Source organism: Sciurus carolinensis, chromosome 12, assembly GCF_902686445.1.
Source record: "Sciurus carolinensis chromosome 12, mSciCar1.2, whole genome shotgun sequence".
Classification (NCBI taxonomy): Eukaryota; Metazoa; Chordata; class Mammalia; order Rodentia; family Sciuridae; genus Sciurus; species Sciurus carolinensis.
In genome coordinates, this window is record NC_062224.1 from 86,260,289 (window position 1) to 86,282,017 (window position 21,729).

The following is a 21,729-nucleotide window of genomic DNA, read 5'->3' on the forward strand; positions in this document are numbered from 1 at the left end:
TTTAATCACATCTGCAGAGTCCCTTTTTGCTACATAAGGTAACATATTCACAGGTTCCAGGAATTAGCATGTGGACATTTCTGGGGAGGCGTTACTCTGCCCACCACACTGGCCCAACTCAAGTAGCTCTTTACTCTGGTCAAAGTCTCTTCTCCACCATTCAGGGCTCCCTGGCCCTTGATCTTGCTCTCTCACCAGTCTTCCCCAGCAAAGCTCTTTCCACCTTGAACTGGAATCATTGGTTGTCATTAATTCAATTTGCAATAAACCTCAGGTTCCATGACAGCATGGACAGGATTTGTCTTGATTACTGCTATGTCCCCAGCATCTAGCTCAGTGCCTGGCACAATAATACCTGCTCTTCTATGACACATCACTTTCTATATTAAATTAACATTCTGACCACATGGTTGCTCAAGTTTGAACCGTATTAATCCACACTTTAAAAATTCCAACCTACCAAAGGTGAAGGGAATCTTAGAGTGTAAATAGCTCATCTTACAGCTAAGGATGCTGAGACCCAGAAGGGGAGGTGTCTTTTTCAGGGTAACATAGCTGCTTATGGCAGGGCCAGAACCAAAGCCCTGGCCACCTCACACCAGGTCTGGGGTCCTGGACTCTGAGGACTCTTCTTTCCTTCACATCTGCCCCTCAGCAGCTTGGAACTTCCACCTCCACTCCTGAAGCCTGTCCTTGAACACATTGCCCTAATTTGCCAGACCTAAGGACCTACTTGTAAGGCAGAGGACCAGGCTAAGGGGGCAATTGTGCACTATCCGCAGGCTGCCCCTGCCATTGCCTCACATTTTCTCTCCTCAAGGTGCAGCAGTATGTGTGTGTAGAGGGGCGAGTCAGTGCTGCAAAAGTCTCTGCCGCATAGCCGTATCTTTAGATTCCTAAAAAAAATTTTAGATTGTGAATGTGGACAAAGCCCCTTAATATTTTCTTTGTCTTTTCTTTTTTGTACTGGGGATTGAACCCAGCCCTTTTTGTTTTTTATTTTGGGACAGGATATCGCTAAATTGTTAAGACTGGCCTCAAATGATCCTCCTGCCTCAGCCTCCCGAGCCTCTGGGATTACAGGGGTGGGTCACCGCGCCAGGTCTCTTAATCTCTTTTCATCATTACTGCTATTGCTAGTTTATAGTTTATAATGTGCTTTCTCTTCAGCAAGGAGAGTGGTACAACACAAGAAGCGCTGGGGGAAAGAGTTCTACGGGTCACAGAAAAGCAAGACCCTTTCCGGTTTCCAGAACGTAAGCTCGACGTTCCCTTTTTCTTGTTTGACCGAGTTTGAGAAATGCATGCCTCTCCCTTGAGCAGGAATCTCCAAACCGAGGCGAAGGTGGGTCTTGTTACCTTGGTGATAGCGAGACTGGGCTGAGCGACTGCTCCGGTAGCCAATAGACACTGGCCCGGGGCGTGGCCAGCCGATTCTGGTGCGGCTGCCGCGGGCTTGCAGGTTTGTGGATGCAGCGTTGGGGGAGGGGCGCGGGGTTCGCTGGGGGTCTAGGGGGTCCCATCCCGGCCCCAGATTCCTGAGCGCCGAGGGCACTGGCTTTCGCCTTCGGATCCGGGCTCCCAGACTTGACACCTGGAGTTCCCGTCCGGGCCTGAGCGGGGAGGAGCTGCCGGGGCGGCAGAGGCGGAGATGGCGGAGGGCGGTGGGTCGCGAAGCGAGGGTCAGAGCCCGGCCTTGACGGAGCATCCGGGAGCTCAGGGTGGCTGTATCCTCGGGAGGTCCTTTGCCTGGCACACCAGTGGCCAGTGGAGAGCCAGCGTGTTGGGTAAAGACGGAAAGCCGCGTTTGGCGACCGACTGGAAGAGGCCTTGGAATCCTGGAGCCCAGTCCTGAGCCCCATTCAGGTGTCCTGTCAAGAGGGTTAAGGGGCAGAGCTGCTGGCTGTGGTGTGGCCGCTTTCCGACTCCATCATATCTTTTTTTTTTTTTTTTTCAGGTGTCCGATCTTGCTGATTCAGCAAGCCTGATAAGCATGAAGCTTCTGTCTTTGGTGGTCTTGGTGGGGGGGTTGTTGGTGCCCCAAGCTCAAGCCAACAAGGTGAGGGAGGTGAACCAACAGCCCCTCGTGCACTGCGACCCCGCCTGCAGGGTTTCTCCAGAGGTGACTGCTGCAGGAGCCCGCCCCTCACTTCTATGGCCCGTACTTGGGGTGTTCTCTCAGACTGAAGCTGCAGTCTTCCCTAAGGGTGGAGGGGTGTAGGGAGGGCAATGCACCGAGCAGAGCTTCTGGATCAGAACGACTTGTGCTGGAATTCTGGCAAGTTTGGGGGAAGTTTTCCATACCTTCCTTTGTCCTGGGTAAAATAGTAGTGGTCATATTTGCTCAGGGAGAATCAAGTCTCCTATAGATATAAAAATGCTGAGTGTAAAGCCCTGTACAGACAGAAGTTTCTTTGGCAAGGGAGACCCTCATAAGTGATGGACTCCTGAGATAACTCCCATTCCTTAGGGGTAGACCCCCAGCTGTGTTTGGGGTGTGCCTGTGGATCTGAGATTCCAGTGATCACTAAGACTTTGAAGTAAAGTTGAGTCAGGTTAATTTTTGTGCCCTCCAGGGAATTCCTAATTGGAGTAAAAATGTATGCAGTGCTGTCTTTTACCCATCCCAGCGGGGAAGAACTTTCAGAGGGGTTGCTTGAGTATTCCCATGTGAACCCTTTTCTTTCCCCCATTCTTGAAGATAGAGATGGGATTAGGGGAAGAGGCTGGCCACCCAGCCTATTGGACAGAAGGATGCGCACAGCGTGGGGTCCAGGGAAGAGAACTGTCACTTGGCTTGCCACACCCCTGCCAGCACCCCAGTTAGGGAATGGCATCCTCGGCCTCTTTCTGAGTTTCATTTGCCAGCTGGACAGTTTCTGTCTTAAGGACGCTGTGATATAGCATCCTTCTTACGGAAACAGTCCTTGCTAAACTTGAGCATATGGATAGTCACATTACAGAACAGGGAATTAAAATTTAGCAGCCTCGCTAGAATCTGAACTCAGGCAGGTGTCCTGCCTTTCTGATAGGTGTTTTCTCTTCCAGAGTTCTGAAGATATCCGGTGCAAATGCATCTGTCCACCTTATAGAAACATCAGTGGGCACATTTACAACCAGAATGTGTCTCAGAAGGACTGGTAAGGCACCTCCATGGGCTTGCCCTTGGCTGCTACACCTAGTTGAAGTTATGGGTATTTACTAGGGTACTTGGACTGGAGGATGAGCTTGCTCCTGTTTCTGCGGAGAGCCTTACAAAGGAATGTCTCGTCTATAACCAGTTGGCTACAGGACCCAGGCTTTTTGCATTTCATCTGAGGGATTCCTGGTTAAATGACTAGATTTTGTTGTTTTGCTTGATTTTGGATCCTTCTTGATATATGCATAAATGATAGAGAAATTGGGAGAGATAGGTATTATGGCCACATATTATACAATGTTCAGTGATTTTGCAAAACTCTTGTGTTACTCTGTACTGGTCTCATAGCAACTTTATAAAGTAAATAAGAGGGGTATTTTCCCCATTTTATTATTGCATAGACTGAGGTTCAAAGAAAGAATTTAAATTATACTTCTAGAGTCTTAAATTCACTTCTTGCTGCCTCACTTTTAAAAAGAAATAATGCTGGGTGTGGTGGTACACTCCTGAAGTCCCAGCAGCTTGGGAGGCTGAGGCAGGAGGATTGCAAATTTGAGGCCAGCCTCAGCAATTTAGCAAGGCCCTAAGAAACTTAGAAAGACCCTGTCTCAAAATATAAAATAAAAAAAAAAAATGACTGGAGATGTAGCTCATGGTAAAGTACCCTTGGGTTCAATCCCTAGTACCAAAAATAAATAAGTAAATAAATAGCGAATTAATCAAGATTCATGCAGGTAAAGGATACCAACTTGGTGAAAGGAATTTTCAGCACACTGTCCTTGAAGAAATGGTATAAGGAACTAGTGCTAACCTGAAGAGGAGAGGACCAGGGGTACTCAATGACTGACCAAGACTGGGAGAAAGGCCGGCATGCTATGGGAGGTGGGAGCCATGGGGTTGGGTGCTTATGGGGACCAAGTAGGTTCGCCCATGGTTTCCTGATACAGAATTGGGAGCAGTGGATGAAAGCTGCAGGCATCAGACGTGAGCATGGTAAAGGAACATTACTAATCTAGGTGATTCAGGACTGGGAAACCCCGTCCTTGGAGGGATCTGTGCAGACATAGGGTGAGGTTCTTGCAGAGGGGATGATATCAGAAGGGTCCTGGATCAGTGCCGCATCTGCTTGGTTGTGTTGGGATCATCAGGTAAGCTTTGAGAAAATACAGATTGCCAGCTTCCTCCACCCCAAGATTTTGACTCAGCAGTCACCTTTTCTTCAAGTTCCTTAGGTGCTTATGATATAGTTGATACAGAGCAGTATTTGAGAATTTTAGAACTGGTTGAATTTCCAGCTCTGAAATGGTTGGACAGTAGTTTTCTGAGAAGCAATCTAGGTGGATGTATAGGACTTTGGATCTGGTCTTCCTGATTTTCAGTTTAGCTTTGCCACTTGTTAATTATGTGACAAATTACTTAATCTCCACTGTACTTTGATGTCCGTGTCTATAAAATAGTGGCAGTATGGGTGTGAAGTGTGTGTGTGTGTGTGTGTGTGTGTGTGCGCGCGCACAGAACTAAGTATAGTACTTAGAATGACACCTAGCATGTAATAAGTGCTACATAAATGTTAGCTGATATTATTAATTTATTATGCTGTAGTAGAGGCCACATGGATAGTTATCATCAAACTTATACCATAACCCTGGAAAATTTGGGCTCCTCCCAAAGCACTAACCCATTTCCTCTGCTTCTGCTATCCTAAATGAATTCACAAGCCCTATGACATGAAGGCCTGGAAGGGGCCCCAGTAATCTCTTTATATATTATGGTCATAGTTCAAATAGCATCAATAAAAACACCAGTGAACTCTCTTAGCCCCACACTATATATCAAGGCTGCATCTCATGCCCTTGGTGCACACAGACACTGGCAGATTTTAGTAGCGTTGTCCTTGACCTGGGGTTATGGTATTGCCTGAAAACTGAAGCTTGGATGCATCCTGTCTAGACCTTTGGGCTGTGGTAGTTAATCTCTTTGTTCCTCTTAAAAAATGGGAATTAGGGAGCTGCTTGAAGAACAATCTTACATCAGGAACCTCAGGACAGTTCCATTAAGGGTGCTGGGTGGAAACTAAGGCTGGGAGGTAAGAGTAGGATTCTAGTACCCAGCAACATTGGCCCAGTTTGGAAATCATCAAACTCCTGCCTGGAGCCTCTTAGGGATGGGGTGTGGTCTTGACACTGATCCTAGACCTCAGGACTGGGGCTAGAAGTGGGAATCGCTTTGATTGGGTCTTCAGATCTCTGCCACATTTTCATTCTGGTGCTGCTTTTATCTCCTGTGGAAAGAGCACTTGCCGGTTTCTCTTGATTGTGCAGAGTAAAACCAGAACCTTCAGAGCTCAGTCCTTTGATTTAATGGTCTAGCCACAGGTGTTCCTGTGTTGCTGGTGTTGTGCCATCTAGTGTTGAGAGTCTAAAATCACAGGCATAAAAAAAGGCAGAAAGCCCATCCATACTGCCCTGTTGGTGTGTGTGTCTGGCTAAATGTGTTACGGAGACAGTTCCAGAGCAGGAAGGCACATGGTAGGTTGGCTAGTTCATTGCTTTTTGGACTTGTTAAAACACAGCCCTCTCCAAACAAATTCTCTTACGGAAACACCAAATGTGTAAACCATGAAATCAGAATTACTCTGATTGAGAAGTCTCTCAACCCCACCTGCCCCCTCCTGCATAGTGTTTCCTGTGCTACCCAAAAGGCCACAATTTGAAAGTATAATGGAGCTTAGCCTCCATTGTAAATGAGGAAACTGAGGCCCAGAGGGAGTAAATAAATTACCCACAATTACAGAATAAGTAGAATGGCAGAAAAATTAAATCCAGCTTATCTTTCTCTTTAACCTACTACCCTTAATATCCCCTTACCAGTCCATGAAATCCCTTATCATCAAAAAACCAGTGGAGACTTAGAAGAGCAAGTAAAGATTTAGGTTTCACTGATTACCAGGAAAGCTAGAGAAGGTAGAATATTTCAACTCCTGGGTGATCTTGGTAGCACGCATCTATAATCCCAGCTATTCACAAGCTCAAGGCCAGCTTGGGCAACTCAGTGAGACCTGGTTTCAAAACAGAAAATAAAAGCCTGGCAATATATTTCAGTAATCACGTGCCCTGGGTTCAATCCCAAGTACCACAAAAGAAAAAATCCTGCTTCTTGTTGCCATTCCTCTCATTCACTTGCAGCCTGCTTTCTTGGGCAATAGGATTCCAAATCAAAGGACACAGGCTGGCCCTTCCTGCTGCCCTGGTGGGGAATCCACAGATCCTCCTGCTGTACCAGAGCAGCTTTCTAAACCCAGAATTCCATGTGTCTGAGGAAAATGAGGGATCTTGTCCTTGAGTGGCTTGTAGACACTTGCTGGCAAAGAAAAGTTGATGTTGCCAGGAATGAAGGAATAACAGTTGGAACTGGCCTTGTCCCTCAGCCCCTTCCAGAGGTGGTGTGCAGGGCCCAGAGGTGGCGCCTTCTGGTACAACAGGGAGACCAATTCCTGCAATAGGGAATAGTGTCGGTGGTAGCTGCTCCCCACAGATGGAACTGGGATCATCAGAGATTTAGATAACTTATGTGCCACTTACAGGCCTTTCAGAGGACACCCCACTGTTGTTTCAACACGTGATCTTCCCATTACACATCCTCGGTGCTTCTGTCAGAAACCCAGCCGAGAGCTCAGAGGTCAGCTCTGCTCCTTTCAGTACTCTGCTTGACTGTTGCCAGACTTCTTCAGAGTTGGAAGAGCTTTTTTAATGTCACTGGGTCCAACCCTGGCATCTCACAGAGGAGAGGAGAGTCCAGGGCAGACACTGAGTGACAGAGTCAGAATTGAGCCCAGGCCCAGGTGCCCATTGCAGCTTGCTGCCTGGTCCACCTCTGCGACCCTCTGAACGGTTTGTTTGATTTTTTTCCCCAGTGGTAGTGATGTTTCTGTGGGGTCTTTCGCTTGCTCACTATGGTCTGTGAACCAAGCAAGTCAGAAGCCTGCAGATCTGAGGAAGGCTGGAAACGAGCGGCCAGGTGCAGAGCCCAAACTAGCACAGCCCCATCAGGGCCCCGGGGCCCCGGATCTGGACTGTGGTCCCCACCTCTCCACCTTGATGAAGAGCTGCCACCTTCTATCCTAAGCCCACTTCTACATAAGTGTGAGACCTGCAGTCATAGCCCCCTGTATTCAGGGTCACTGCTAGGTGACTGGCTCTGCAGGCTTACTTTTAGAATATGTATGCATGTGGCAGTCACTCACTCACTGACCCTGCTAGGCACAGGAATGTGGAGATGGGTAAGATGTGACCCCACTTCTAAAGGACTTTGTGTCTACCGGGCAAGACAGTACAAGTGAAGACAGGGTTAGAGGGTGGTGTGTCCAGGTTCATGGTTGAGATGGACCTGGGGAACTGACTAGGGACAAAATTCAGACCTATTAGCTGAAACAGAAAGTGGAAGAGGGCCTGCATTCCTAGCAGGGGTGTGGGATGAGGCTTCTGCAGAGAATAGTCCAGTAGGTCAGCTGGCTGGTGGGTGGGGAGTGGCAGAGGTGGAGCTGGGCAGGTGGGCAGGACTGGAGTGAGATGATAGGACTGGTGGGGCAGTTGTGTCAGCCCTTGCTGTGGAGGCATTGACTGGCTGAAAGCTGGGGGTGATTGGTACAGTCAGTCACTGCCGTGTGAAGGTAGTGCTGGGCAGGGCCAAACTAGAGGTAGGAGAGCAGTAGGGAGGCTGGGCAGTTTCCAGGGACATGATGATGAGGCCCTCCGCTGAGACAGCACTGGGAGGGAATGGAAAAGGTGAATTTTAAAATCTTTCTTTCTTTCTTTCTTTTTCTTTTCCATGATTTTAGGAAGTTTTAAGGAAGTAAAGTCACTGGCATTTGGTGGGTTTACGGGTGAGGGCAAAAGTGTTGTCAAAGGTGATTCACAGGGCGTGATTTGGTCGGCAGGGTGGATGCTAGGGCTGTCCTCTCTGCCACTGGAGACAGACCACAGAGCCAGCATGCAGGCCCTAGCGGCAAAGAGTACATGGGGCTGAGTGTGGAGTGTGTGGCCCCTCAGGGACAGTAAACAGAGAATCCTGTGATTGCTGGAGATACTGTCCAGCTTAGAGGAGCGGGGTCCTGGTGAGAAAGCCTGAACTAAGGCAGAGCCTGTAGACCAACGGTGAAGCCTCCAGGGACAGCATAGCATGGGAGGAGAGGGCAGCTGGGCAGAGCTTTTGGGAACAATGATGGATCTGGTGCTGGCACTGAAGATACAGTTTGGAGAACTGGCACTGATGGGTGGGGCCCAGTGCCATGAGGCTAGGGACTGGGAAACGGCTTCTACCAGCCTGGCCCTTTATAAGCCCTGTGTCCTCCCTGGGAGCACCTATGCCCACCCTATCCCTCAGGTCCCCTGGCTGTCTGCCCCCTGGCCTTGAACTTGGGAGCTTCCCACGGCCCCGCCTCACCGCCCTGTCTGTGTTGCAGCAACTGCCTGCACGTGGTGGAGCCCATGCCCGTGCCCGGCCATGACGTGGAGGCCTACTGCCTGCTGTGTGAGTGCAAGTACGAGGAGCGCAGCACCACCACCATCAAGGTACCTCAGGGCCAGGGAGCCCCATCCCCAACTGTTCTACATGTGTAGTTTTGCTTTATTCTGGAATATTCCAAGTGGCGAGTGGGACTGGCTTCTCGGCCCTCATACAACCACAGGGTCTCACTTCCCTCACCTTTGGAGCTGGCTCTCTTCTCTGACATCTTTCCAGTGGCTCCCGCACAATGACAGATGAGTGCCCTGGGAGAGCAGCTTGAATCTCCCTTTCCCTTCCATTCTTTCCAGTTTTATCCCTTCTTCTCACTCTCTCACTCCATTCATTTAATACTTTTTTTTTTTTTTTTTTTAAGCCTTGGGGCATTTAACTGAGCCACATCCCCAGCCCTTTTTTAATTTTGAGACAGTCTCACTCAGTTGCTTAGGACCTTACTAAGTTGATGAGGCTGGCCTTGAACTTGCGATCCTCCTGCCTCAACCTCCTGAGCTGCTGGGATTACAGGCGTGTGTGCACCATGCTCAACTTGTTTAATTCATCTTGTTTGGGTGTCTGTTGTGTCCTGGGCACCATGCAGCATGCTGAGAGTACAATAAAGCTGCTTTCTCAGGGCTTAGGGTCTCATCAGGCTTCCAAAGTTACATCGGACTCTTCTAAGAAAGCCTTACATCTGTGGCCAGTGCTGGGTGCTGGGTGCTGGGTGCCAGATTCCAGTACTGGTACCTGGGTTCTTTTGCTTTTTCCTGAGCCTTGGTCTCAGCAATCATTTGGGTGAATTCAGGAGAGAAGTGGTAGACTTCACCTGTGCCCACCATAGGGAATGAGGAAGGACACCCAAGGTCCCTGTCATTCCTCTGCTCCAGGCAGGACTTGATCAGATCACATGTCATAGAGGCCATGGAGCCACCTTTCCTTTCTGAAGCTTTCTTGTGCATGACAATTCTAGAAATAGCATCAGAAAATGACTCTTATGCGTTTAAAGACCTTGCTGAATCATCCCTCAGCCTCCTGTTTTTGAGGCATGTTTGGAGGGGGAGTGGTCTTCAACCCCCTCCACTTGCTCCAGGGAGCCACAGCCCCTTCCTGTGTATAAGTAGGAAGCAACTGTCTTCCTGTACAGTCCTTATCCTGTCCAGTCGTCCAGGCCCCACACTTTCCTGCTCCTCTCCTGGAGCTGCCTCTCTCTGTCTCTGAACTTGCTCCAGTGGGCCTCACCTTCTGGGGACCAGATGCTGGAGACCTTTATTTCAGAGCCAGATGTTGCCTCTCCTGTTTGACAAGGAAGGGACCTCATGCTGGGAGGACACCACCTCCTAAGCCTCTACCTGAGTTCCCCCACCCTCAGCCAGGACAGACCCAGCGTCTGTTCTTGCCCCTTCCTACAGTGCCGGTGAGAGGCCTGATTATTCATCCTTTTGAAGGAGGCATGTACATTGGTTCCCTTATCTGGGAGAAGTCAGTTCATTTGAACTTGACTGTTGACTAAGCTGGATTCCAAACAAACATCCTGCCATTCTTCTTTCTTTAATCACCTTTATTGTCAAGTTAGGGCCAGGATGAAATCAGGAGCAAGTGGTGGCCAGGTAGTAGTGGTACCAAAAGCATTTGAGATGGAGTCAGCAAAACTGGGTTCGGGTTATTTCTCTACCACTTACTAGGCGTGGGATCTTGGGTGAATTATTCAGCTTCCTGATTCTTAGTAAGATGATTGCCACTTTCCAGGGGGGTATTTTAAGATGATTGAAGGTGCTTCCTGCCCACAACAACTGAGGGGTATTACTAACACCATTGCAGGGACCATGGGTGCTGAATGTCATGGAAGGTCTGAAGACATGATGGCTCTGGCTTGTGAGGCTCTGTGTGTCACGGGTGGGTGAAGTTGTCATTCTAACATAGCCTTCTGCTCCCCTTGGGTGCTGATGGGAGGGTAGCCTGGCCTCAGCCCTCAGCGTACAACCTGTTGCCTGTCCCCTCAGCTTACAGCCTGTCCCTCCTGCACTTATAGTGGTCAGGAGCCTGCAAAACCGGGCTTATTATTCTTGGCTCTGCTTCCAGCCTCTCTACCACCTGTTTCTTCTGCTGTCACCTAGTTTCTGATGAATTCGCACCCTTTGTCATAGACTCTTCCTCAGGCAGGTGGCCTACGTGTCCCCACTCCATCCCTAGGAGCCTCTTGGACCTCAAGCTCCATACTCTTCCTTTGTCGTCCATCTGCCATCTTTATGCCTCCAGAGCACTCACTGTTGTGGGACTCCTTGCTTTAGGTCAGTCTGTGGCACAGGCCATCTCTTGGCCTTCCTGGCCCTCCTGCCCCCAGCCCACACTGCCTCCTAGTCCTTCCCAGTGCAGCACCTGAGGAGTTGCTGGCAGCCAAGCACAGACGGCGCGTGACCAGAAGCAGGCTGCCCTTGCTCCAGGTGTTGTTTCACAGCGCACGCCGGGTCTCTTCCTCAGGTCATCATTGTCATCTACCTGTCCGTGGTGGGGGCCCTTTTGCTCTACATGGCCTTCCTGATGCTGGTGGACCCTCTGATTCGAAAACCAGATGCTTACACTGAACAGCTGCACAACGAAGAGGAGAGTGAGGTAAACAGGGCCCTGGACTTCTGCACGCACGTCCCCAGAACAAACCAGGAGAGCATCACCTGGGCCTGTTCCCCCGACATGCTCCAGTGTGCTCTTCTCCTGATCGTTTTGCTGTATGTCACTCAGACTCAGCAAGGAACTGCCCTTTGCCCTTCCAGATGAAACAGGAGATAGTCCCAACTTTTCCTGACACGTGGCACCGACCAGCCTCAGTGTACAAGCTGGAGAGCCATATCTCCCTGCTTCCCTGTTTCTAGATACGGTGGAAGTAAACCATCCAGGGCCCGTCACACGCAGATACACATAGTAGCTTGCTTGCTCAGGCATCAGTGACAAGTCAGTGGTGGCCATGGAGGAGACAGCAGGTTTATTCTTTGGTTTGGTGTTTTCACAAATGTCTGCCAAGTGCTCAGAGTGCTCAGTGCAAAGCCCAGTCCTAGGGGAGTCAGGAGTGCGGTGGCAGTGCCGTCATGCTGTGCACATGTGAGGAATCTGATCATCCAGAGATAAGGTGCGCACCTAGGCATCGTGGTAGGTGGAGCTGGCCAGGAAGTTTAGGCCAGATGAATAAAGGCCTTGGATGTCAACTTTATGTGATAAAGAAGATGGGGAACCACTGATGCCAGGCAGCCTGTGGACCCTGTCTGAGGGACAGACTGCCCCTGAGGTTTGTCCCTAGGTCTTCGCTACTGAAAGACACTCCTGTCGGTGGAGTGTGTGATGTGGTGAGCTCGCTCACACGTTCACAGAAGCACCTAGAGGGGAAGTGCCTCAGCTGTGTCCTGGCGGATTTAGTTGAAGAAAGTGGGAGATGTTTAACTTGGTGAAGAAAAAACAAACTCAGGGAGGCACAGGCCAGCCTTAGTATTGGTAGAGTAGAGCTTGACCTTCCCCTGGGACCAGAAGACCCAGAGGTGGGAGTCAGGGAAGGAGATTTGACGTGACAGCGTAAGAAGGCATGTCCTTGCAGACAGCACTGTGAGCAGGCTCCCTTGTAAGGCAGTGAGATGTGAGTCACCAGAGGTTACCAGGCTAGGCTGAGCTGCCCCTGGGCAGCCCTAGTGCAGAGCTTTTCAAGTCTTGGATTGGAGGCAGGTTCCCCCACCAAAAAGAGGGTCCAGAAGCTCAGGTCTGTGCAAGAAGTGCGCAGGTGCTCTCACGTGGGCCAGCATGGGCAGGTCAGCAGGGAGAGAGGGAAGCCTGGCCACTCCCAGTGGCCCTGCTGCTTCTGGGTATGGGCCTGTTCCCAATCTGTCCCCAGCCTCCTGCTGACATGAAGTTGGCCAAAGATGGAGCAAAGGTGATAAGCCTGACCCCACTGGAGTTGGGGCCTAGGAGGCGTGGGACTGGCAGTTGGGTGGTCTGTGTTGGAGAGGAAGGCTCGCGTGCCCACCCAGTTATTAATGTAGCATAATAGCAGCTCTGAGAGGGGAGGAGCATCACTAATAAACACTCGGCGATTAGGGGTAATGTGGTAATTGCAACCCTGGCCAGGGAGTAATTGAGAGATGCAGCCGATGATTACACAGCCCAGGCTACGATTTCCCTGGAATGCGTGGCTCTCGGGCACAGCCTTGTTGTGTCTCCTGCCATCTTAGATATGGAGCCAGGGGAAGGGCAGCTTGCTGTCTCTGGGTCTCAGCCCAGGTGTTCCCTACTGGAATCTGTCTGTGGGGGGACCTTGAGGAGGAAGAACGGGTTAGATTCGGTAGTCCAGTTCCCAGGGGCAGGACCTAAATCAGAGAGTAAGCATCTCCCGGGTGCAGTTTGGGCTGGGTAGAAAGGAGGGCTCACTGAGGTCACCGTCCAGCCACACATAAGGGTGCCCCTGAGAGCACTGGGCTGTCACAGGCAGCACTCAAGCCAGGGCTGATGAGCCCATACCCTATCTGTAGAGGTGACTTCTGCCCTCAGGATGACACCCTCACCTCTCACCGCAAGGTTATAAGATCATCAAAAGTTGTCTTCAGTCTCTTGAAGACCCTGACCTGAGGTGGAGCCAGCTTTGGCCAGTCCAGTACATATACAGGGTCAGGGAACAATGGGTGTCATCAGGTACCTTTTGGGTCATCAGGGAAGTGCCCTCTGACCCCATTATTTGGCATCACTCTCCATCCTTCACCTCTGATTCTGTGTGGTGTCCTAGTCGTAGGTCCTGTGGCTCAGCAGCTCCGATCCGCTCCTGCTGTGTTCAGAATCCCCGCAGGCAGCGCTGTGTTGATTGACATGCACCTAGGGTCTGCTCTCCAGGGCTTAAGCCCCAGGCAACCCAACCCAGGTGAATAGGGAACACAGAGGCCATCAATAAGATCTGACTTGGTGACACGAGCAGTCAGGTGAGGAAACTGGGTGCTCTAGGAGAGTCCTGTTTACTCTCACGCTGGTCACAGAAGGCAGGCTCTTGGCAGAAGGAGACTTTCAACCAGCAGAGGTGGGTAGGAGGCAGTGCTGAGCTCTGCAGGGTGGATGGATGGGCACTGGCTAGGGAGGCCCAGGGACCTCATCTGTACAGACACCCGACAGCCTAACCCTGGACAGTGAGAGTCTGCTGCTCCCAGCCCCCGTGCCCATGGGGAAAGGGATATGGGGGATTGGGAAGCAAGGAGGGAAGTCCTAAGACCCCTCCAGCTGGGCAACAGCAAAGCCAGGGCTGTGGCCATGTCTCTGGGCTGGAGAGTATTTCCCAAGAAGGTGACAAAAAAATACCAGGCCTCCCCTGGGCCACACCCCAAGAGAAGGAAGTGGGAACATGACCTCTTGGGGTTCCTTTAGAGGTTGTGTAGGCCTGGACAACTGGGTGACTTTAGAAGGAAGGCTCCTAAGCTCCAGAGGCTTCCAGCCCCTCCACCAGGAACCTGGGACCCAGTCAGAGGTGAGAGCTGGAGGCCAGAGTATTTCTTAGGATTGGGGCCCCTTAGCTCCATCCCCCCAGTTCCTGTGGCCAGGAGGGAGCTCTCCTATCGGGGCTAGAGGACTGGAAGAGGAAGGGGAGGCTTCCCCCGCAGGCAGCTCAGCCCAAGGCTGTGGCGGGAGATGAAAGCCTGTCACACTCCCTTTGAACGGCTGGCAGAGCCTCAGTGGGCCTGAGTGCTGGGCGCTGCCTCCCCTGGGATTCCAGCAGCATTAGGCCTAATCCCTGGGCTCAGACGCCCTTTGAAAGGAGGAAGCCAGCATGTTTGCTGGGATAGAAACGGCAACAGAGCTGTTTCAGATGTATAGGTCTGGCCCTCTTTGAAGAGAAAAACGAGGGCTTCTCTGAAGCTCTGACTGTCTCCACCACTCACAGCGTGGGCCCCTGAGCTCTGACGGGGTCTTCAAAGTCCTCACCCTGACTGGGCGGTGGGTACAGTTCTGGGCCCCTGTGGGCGAGGGTGTGCGGGAGAGTTGGAAAGATGATGAGACGGAAGGGAACTGGGAACATGTAGGGTCTGAGAGAAGAGAAGGTCAGGGCCGCTGAGGAGTGCTCGCTCTCTGAGGACGGTGGGCAGCTGTGTGCGGAAGACCCAGGCCCTGGGCGCTGACCGTGAGTCATGAAGCAGGCACGCGCCAGTGAGGGCCGTGATTCCGTCTCCTGTCCCTCCGAAGACAGAATGAAAAGGTGTGCCATTCAACAGACATTCCCAGAACATCCACTGGGGGCCGCACAGCACAGTAGTTCAGGGCAGGCTGGGAAATCCCAGAGCTGGTTTGGAGTTCCAGCTCTGTTATCCGCGCTGCCGTGTGCTTTGGTTTCCTAACTCTGAAGTAAGGTAGTAATCGGTTCTTGCCTCAGCATTACTGTTGTGGTCATGTGCATGGAAGCTTTGCAATTGTTCGTTCATTAAGAATGAGATATTTTATTCGGGTCTTAACGTGTAAGTAGGAGGGGAGCCCAGGGGCAGCACAGGAGCCAGGCCTGGAGTGAGGTGGCCGCGCGGGTGGAAAAAGGGTGCAGGCCAGTGTGACTGTTGAATGGGGCCACGTGTGGGAGGTGGGGCTGGGAATGGGCTCAGCCATCTCAGGGGCCTGGGTTCTGTGGTCAGGAGCCATTTACATGTGAGTAGCTGGTCCCCAACCCACCAGAGGGATGGCATGAGCTGGTTGGTTGGAGAAGGTGGCTGCAGAGGATGCTGGAGTCGGGGAGCTCCACAGAAGATGCAGGAGGTTTTGGCCACAGCAGGGTGGCTTCAGTTTAAACAGGGAAAGCACCGCAGGACTGTAGTCACTATGTCAGAGGGTTTGACACGGGGCTGTTCTTCACTGTTTGGCAGGTAGGGTGGGAATGGAGGGGGAGGCAGCAAAGGGGGCAGAGCCCATCTCTCCCTTCCTCTGCTAATCACCTGGGAAAAGGGCTGAGAGCCAGAACTTCTGGCAGGCTGCAGAGTGGGACAGTGTGCAGGGCCAGGGGCGGGTTTTCAGCTCCAGCTTCCCCGCACAGGCACCAGGGCCCTCCTGCCTAGAGAGGAAGATCTGCCTGGATTCTTGATCCCTGGTTCTTGCACAGGTGCCTTATTCTTGCTGTAACCCTCGGTGGGATGCGGGATGGTGGGGGATCAACCCACCTCTTTGGTTGTCCGTGGTGATCCCCTCTTATGAGAAATCAGCCAAAGAAGGACACAGCTGAGCCCTAGGATAAGAGATATGCAGACGTGGGCACAAGTTCCAGCTTGGTCCTGAAGAGCTGTATGATCTTGGGTTGCAAGAGGATTCCTCCTTCAGAGCCTCAGTTTCCTCATCCACAAGATGGCAATCCACAAACTGCCTGTTTGCCAGTGCTTAAGTCTGGGAATAATCACATGTAGTGCCTGGTACATAGTGGCATGGACTTGGCCTATCTAGTCCCTTGAAGACCTTAGTTGCTCACCATTGATTGGCAGGGACTCCACCTACTTCCTCTTCTAACTTCCCTCTGTCTCCCTGAGTTCCCCAGGGACTCAGCTTCAGAGGGACAAGGGGAAGAAGCTGGTGGCTTTTCCCTGTTGCCTGCCATTGCTGTGCAAAGGAGGCAGGGATGGAGGCCCTGCTCTGGGCTGTCTTGAGAACAGATGTGGAGTCTCTAATACCTTTTAATCAGATTATTAGCACTGGGAACACGGAGCCTCTCAGCAGCAGCTTCCCCCACTTAGGAGCTGTTTGCTAAGATTTTACATGAAGGGCTGACAAATGACGCTGTGGTAATGCGGTGAATTTCAGCATGTTCCCTTAATGCTCTGCTCTTGGCTCTCCCTGGCTTCTGCTCCTCCACTCTTGAGCAGAGCCATGGAAGGAGGGCAGGGACGACTGACACTTTTCCAACCCTCCCTGGCTGGCCCCAGAGGATCCCAGCCCAGGCCTCTCCAGCTCACATCCAGACACCCTGCCCCAAGACCCTGCCATGAGACACTGGTTCCGAATGGATGAGATTGGGGATCTGGCAGAAGAGAAGCCCCTATGGCCCCCAGAGCCAGAATGACCAAGTCCTGGTGGCCAGTAGCTTTCTAGGCAGGTGGGTCTTCAGGACCCACCTCATCTCAGCAGCACACAGAAGCAGAACTGGGTGGCGTGTCCACCGTGTAGCCTGGTCGGAGGTGTGACTGAGCTGGGGAGGAGCAGAGTCAGGAGGTGGTGTGATACCCGCCATCAGGCAAGCCACTTTCTACCCCTTTGCCTGCCTAAGTGGATCCCGGAACTAGGGTCCGACACTGACCGTTGCTGCTGTTAGTAATTGCTTGCTGTCTGTCAGGCATTGCTGATGGCTCCACCTTCATTGTCTCGCTAAGAAGCTGTCTGAGTCTGCCTTATGAGCAGGTGGGTGGTTCAGAGTAAGGTAACTTGGCCAGGTCAAGTATCTGGTAGGGTCAGAGCGAAGAGTCAAAGCCAGATTTGAGTCCAGAGTCTTCCTAACTACTGAGCTAAACTGCCAGGGCAGAAAGAAACTGAACATTTCTCAGCTATTCTGTTACTACAGTTTACTAAGCACTTGACATATATACTGACCTTTGCTGTTCCTGGCCACTAATCATAAACCAGTGTTTTTCAAACTATGGGTCACGAGCCATTGGATTACCAAACAAATCTTGGGAGTCATGAACAGGATTTTAAAAAATGGAATGGAGTAGAGCAGGGAGTATGAGTGCGTCCTACTAAGTACCGTTCTGTGAGGTGCTTTTCCTCTGTGCGCATGCATCTACTAGATCGCCGGGTAAATAGCATGCCCACCGACGGCACAGTGGGAAGGCATGTCAGAGACTAGTTTTATTATGTTGAAGCTTGGAGAAACGAAGTGACTCGTCCAGGGACCTAGCTGCCAAGAGGCTGAGACCACACCTCCTCCTCTACCTCCCTATAATGGACCTGTGCTTCCACCTGGAAGATGGGCCCAGGGGAATCTGAGAATGGAAAGGACAGGTAACCCTGGCCCCGGCACAGAACCCAGGCACCCTGACTCCAAGCTCTGTGCACCTCCTGCCAGCGCTTCAGCATCTGCCCATCAGGCATTTCCTGGGCCTCAGCAGCCTGCAGAGAGAGCCTTCATTGGGATGCCCAGAGGGCAGTGTCCATCTCTAAGTCACCACAGAGATGAGTGTGCCTGAGACAACTTTCTCAGAGCTGTGTGGCAAGGATGGTGAACTCCCAGCCCCTCTCTAGCCAGCCCATCTCTACTGCCCCTCCCCTCGCCTCACCTCGCCACCCGCCCTTCTCCCCAGCCTGGCAGCTGTGTGGCGATAGAAGCTGTGCCAGCTCAGGGCATTAGAAGCAAAGTTGCATTTACTGGGCGGCTCTGGGCTTAGAGGGGTGCGCTAATCCCTTAAGAGATGTATGGCAGGAGATGAGAGGCAGGGAGAGCTAGAGAGGAAATCCCCGTGGGCTCTGGGCCTGGCCCTGGGCTCTAATTCCCCCCAAAGATCAGGTTCGGGTCCTGCAGGAAATGCATGGGCTCTGGAGCTTCAGAGATAGAGAAGTGGTAATTAGGGGAGGACGCTTTTGATGGCAAACAGGTCTAAGAGCACAGGGGCAGGAGGGTGTCGGGAGGCTGGTAGGGAAGGCACAATCGGGGGGAGTAGGTCAGAGCAGGCCCTGGATGGGAATGCTGGGTTTGAGCCCTAACTTTCCATCCCCACCAGACTCTGAGTGATGTCACACCCCCTTTTCCCCAGAGAAGGTAAGCTTGACATGCTGTGTCCCCCACCCATTAGAACTGATACCGAGACCTTTGCTCTACAGCCTTCTCAGCAGGCCCCTCCTGCCACCTGCCATCCCAGGGCAGCCAGCCCCCTGCCCCTGGGCCTTCCTGCCATTCCCTGGTCAACTGGGCAGGGCAAGGGAGTTCTGCAATCTAGTACCAGCCCTGGGGCACATGGGGCATGGTCACTGGGGTCTTGAGGTCAACATTTAGTATCCCTCTTGAGAATTAGGCCTGTGGGGTCCTGACTGGAGCCTGACTTGAACTAGCTGTTTTGAAGTTCCTGCGTCCCCAGAACACGCTCCTCCTGGCCCAGGAGAAGCAGGGCCCCCCATCCTGCAGATCTACAGACGCTAAGGCCCCCAGCAGGCCAGACATGCTGCATGAGGTTCTGCAGATGACAAGGCAAGGTCCTCGGAACCCAGCCCTGGGAGCTTGGGCTTTAGGATTGCTCATGTGCACTTGTTCCATGGCAGACTCTCAAGGACCCTGCCCCTCTGGTTAACTGCCAAATCATCTTTTTGTTCCCACTACAGGATGCTCGGTCCCTGGCAGCAGCTGCTGCATCCCTCAGCGGCCCCCGAGCAAACACGGTCCTGGAGCGCGTGGAGGGTGCTCAGCAGCGGTGGAAGCTGCAGGTGCAGGAGCAGCGGAAGACGGTTTTCGATCGGCACAAGATGCTCAGCTAGACAGGCAGTGCAGTCAGGTCAGGGACCCGGGCCTGCCAACTTCCAGAGCTAGAAGGAGCCGGGGACCACTTTCCCTTTCACCCCAGTGCCAGTCTTCCCTGGGTCTTCCCTGTAAAAGCTCATGGCATTTTCCCTTCATCTCCCTCTGTTTGGAAACGCTGTACTCAACCGTTTTAATTAGGGACTATGATGGAGACTCTGATTTCTTGTGTCTCCTTGGATCTTTGGGGTAGAGAGGGAGGGGAAAGGAAGTCCAGAAAGGAATGGAGATAATCCGAGGTGACCTCAGGGTTAGGTGGCCTCTGTCCCTCCCGGCTCCACCTCTGTCACCCCTTCCAGCTCCGCATCTTGGGGATTCATTGCCCTTTGCAAGATGAAGCTGCGTCCTCCAGAACTCAGTGTTTGGGAGGGAGCAGGGCCCAGCACTGGGCATGTGCTCCTGCCTGCTGTGGTCCTTACTCCCACCTCCCTCCCAGCCCCAGTACCTCAGCCCTGGCCTGGCCTGGCGCCAGCCCTCAGGAACGGCGCTGGTGGGAGAGCCGGTGCCAGTGAGCTGTGGGAGTGTTCAGGGCACTCTGGAAGCTTGGCTCCTTCTCCCCGGCCTCTGTGTCCCCCTGCGTCCTGCTCGCTCTGCTGCCTGCCTCCTTGCTCCCACCTCAGGAGTCTGGCCAGGCCCAGCCCTCCCAGGGTCTGTAGTTGCTGAGCCAGAAGTTGGTTGGACCACGTGACAGGCTGAACAGTGGACTTAAATACCAAAACTCCTATCCTTGGATTGCCATTTGTCCCTAAATTTCATTGTACCAGTGCATGGAGAGAAATGTTTGTCCATCTGTTATCCTAGAGTTGTCTGTAAATCAAGGAAGCCATCATTAAATTGTTTGTTTTATTTCTCTTGCTTTCTGGATTTCAAGAGATTTGGGGAACTAAGAGATTTTCACAAGTGACCTGGTAAGAATGGTTATCCCAGAGAGGACAGAGAACATTGTCCTTGGTAGGTCCCCTCAGAGAGGCAGAGCCTTGCAAAGCCCCGTAACTGGCTGAGCCATGCAGGATTCAGGCACAGCCTGGAGCTCACTGGAAACCCCTGTCACCTGCTGAGGGGAAGGTCTGGCAGGCTGGGGTGCTGCCACCCTCGGGCTCCTTCACTGCCCTGGGGAACTGTCCTGAGGGGGTTATGTTTCTTTGGAACCAGGGATTGAACCTGTAGGCCCATAACCACTGAGCCACATCTCTAGCCCTCTTTATTTTGAGACAGGGTCTCACTGGGTTGCTTACAGCCTCAGTAAGTTGCTGAGGCTGGCTTCAAACCTGTGATCCTGCCTCGGCCTCCTGAGCCACCGGGATTACAGGTGTGCACACCACGCCCAGCGTGTCCAGAGTTTTTGTTGGCTTCCTCTCGTGGGGAGAGAGTCTGATCTACACAGTGCCTGCTGTCCTCTTCAGGCACTACAGACAATAAATGGCACTCCCCGCAGAGTGTCCCCCGATGAAAACTAGCAGGTGTTAGGAGAGGGGTGGGGAGTGGGGCAGCCCAGAAGGAAGCTTCGATGCCTTCTAAAGAGGGTCACCCAGGACCTCACAGGCCTGGACAGAAACAGGCACCTATAGGGATCAGTCTGGTAGCACTGTGTTTCTGTTCAAGGAGATAGTTCAGGGGGACATGTATTGGGAACCTTTCTGGGGCCCATGCTGGGTTTTTGGTGAGGGGTGGGATGCAAGAGAACAACTCGTGGGGTTTCGGTTTGTCACATTCAGAGTCAAGTAAGACGCTAGAGAGGATAGGAGTGGGATGGAGTGCAGGCGGGGCCTAGGTGGGGCCTGGGAGGAGAGACTTGGAGTTGGCATTGAACGCAAGTGAGGGATACAGCTGAGAGGGCACCAAGCTGATGGTGGGATCCTGAACAAGGGTGCTTAGTGGTCTGAACATTGTGATGGGGTCAACCAAAGACACACACCTCATAAGTGCATGGCTGGGACAGAGGGGCGGGACTAATCACATTTCTACTCTGTTCATTTGCCTGACATTTTCTTAGCACCTATGAGAGCCGAGTGTTGCTTTGGCAGCGGCCACGCACTACTGCATCCTTTCCAGCCCATGTGCAGTGCTCTGGGTCTTGGGTAAGTCCTTCAGAGATCCAACCAGGCTTTGTAGTTTAAGGATTTGGTCTGAAGGAAAACTGCCAACTACACATGAACCCAAATATAAATACGCTTGGTATATAAAAATCTATAAAATCTTAGAAATGAGTGTTCCCTTTACATAACACCACTCGTAACCACACATCCCATGCGTTCCAACCTCACACATGCACGCCTGCATTTTCAGACATGGATTCCAGAGCCCAGCTTGTTTTCTTTCTGTGAATAATAGAGGAACAGGGAGTCACCCAAAAGAAAAAGTAGTGATCTTTCAGTTACTCATCTAGAATTAGAACCCATGTCCAGTGACGGAAAAGATCGGAAGTAGCATTCTTCATCCGTGGCAGAAGCAAACCCACCAGCCATGCTCTTCTGCAATGGATTAGTCCCACCAGGAGAGGTAGCTGGTTGGGTTTGGCCTTGATAACCGGAACCTGAACACTGGGATTTAGAGGCCAGCATGCTGCCCTCTGCTCAGATGGGAGGGAACAGAGGCGGGTGCAGCCCACTTC

General features: G+C 52.1%; 1 protein-coding gene across 3 annotated transcripts; it reads left to right on the forward strand.

Annotated features, from left to right (window-relative positions):
* The first annotated feature begins 1,416 nt into the window (after window positions 1-1,416).
* Tmem9 (transmembrane protein 9) lies at window positions 1,417-19,973 on the forward strand. 3 transcript variants are annotated; one of them, XM_047519799.1, is made up of 6 exons: window positions 1,417-1,462; window positions 1,958-2,059; window positions 3,049-3,140; window positions 8,601-8,709; window positions 11,117-11,248; window positions 18,926-19,973. In XM_047519799.1, the coding sequence occupies exons 2-6, from the start codon at window positions 1,994-1,996 to the stop codon at window positions 19,076-19,078; spliced, it is 552 nt and encodes a 183-aa protein (XP_047375755.1). In that variant the 5' UTR covers window positions 1,417-1,462; window positions 1,958-1,993; the 3' UTR covers window positions 19,079-19,973. The 3 variants fall into 3 exon arrangements, with proteins under 3 accessions (XP_047375755.1, XP_047375754.1, XP_047375756.1); XM_047519798.1 differs by lacking the exon at window positions 1,417-1,462 and adding an exon at window positions 1,686-1,866 and having other exon boundaries at window positions 1,958-2,122; XM_047519800.1 differs by lacking the exon at window positions 1,417-1,462 and adding an exon at window positions 1,694-1,866.
* The last annotated feature ends 1,756 nt before the right edge of the window (window positions 19,974-21,729 follow it).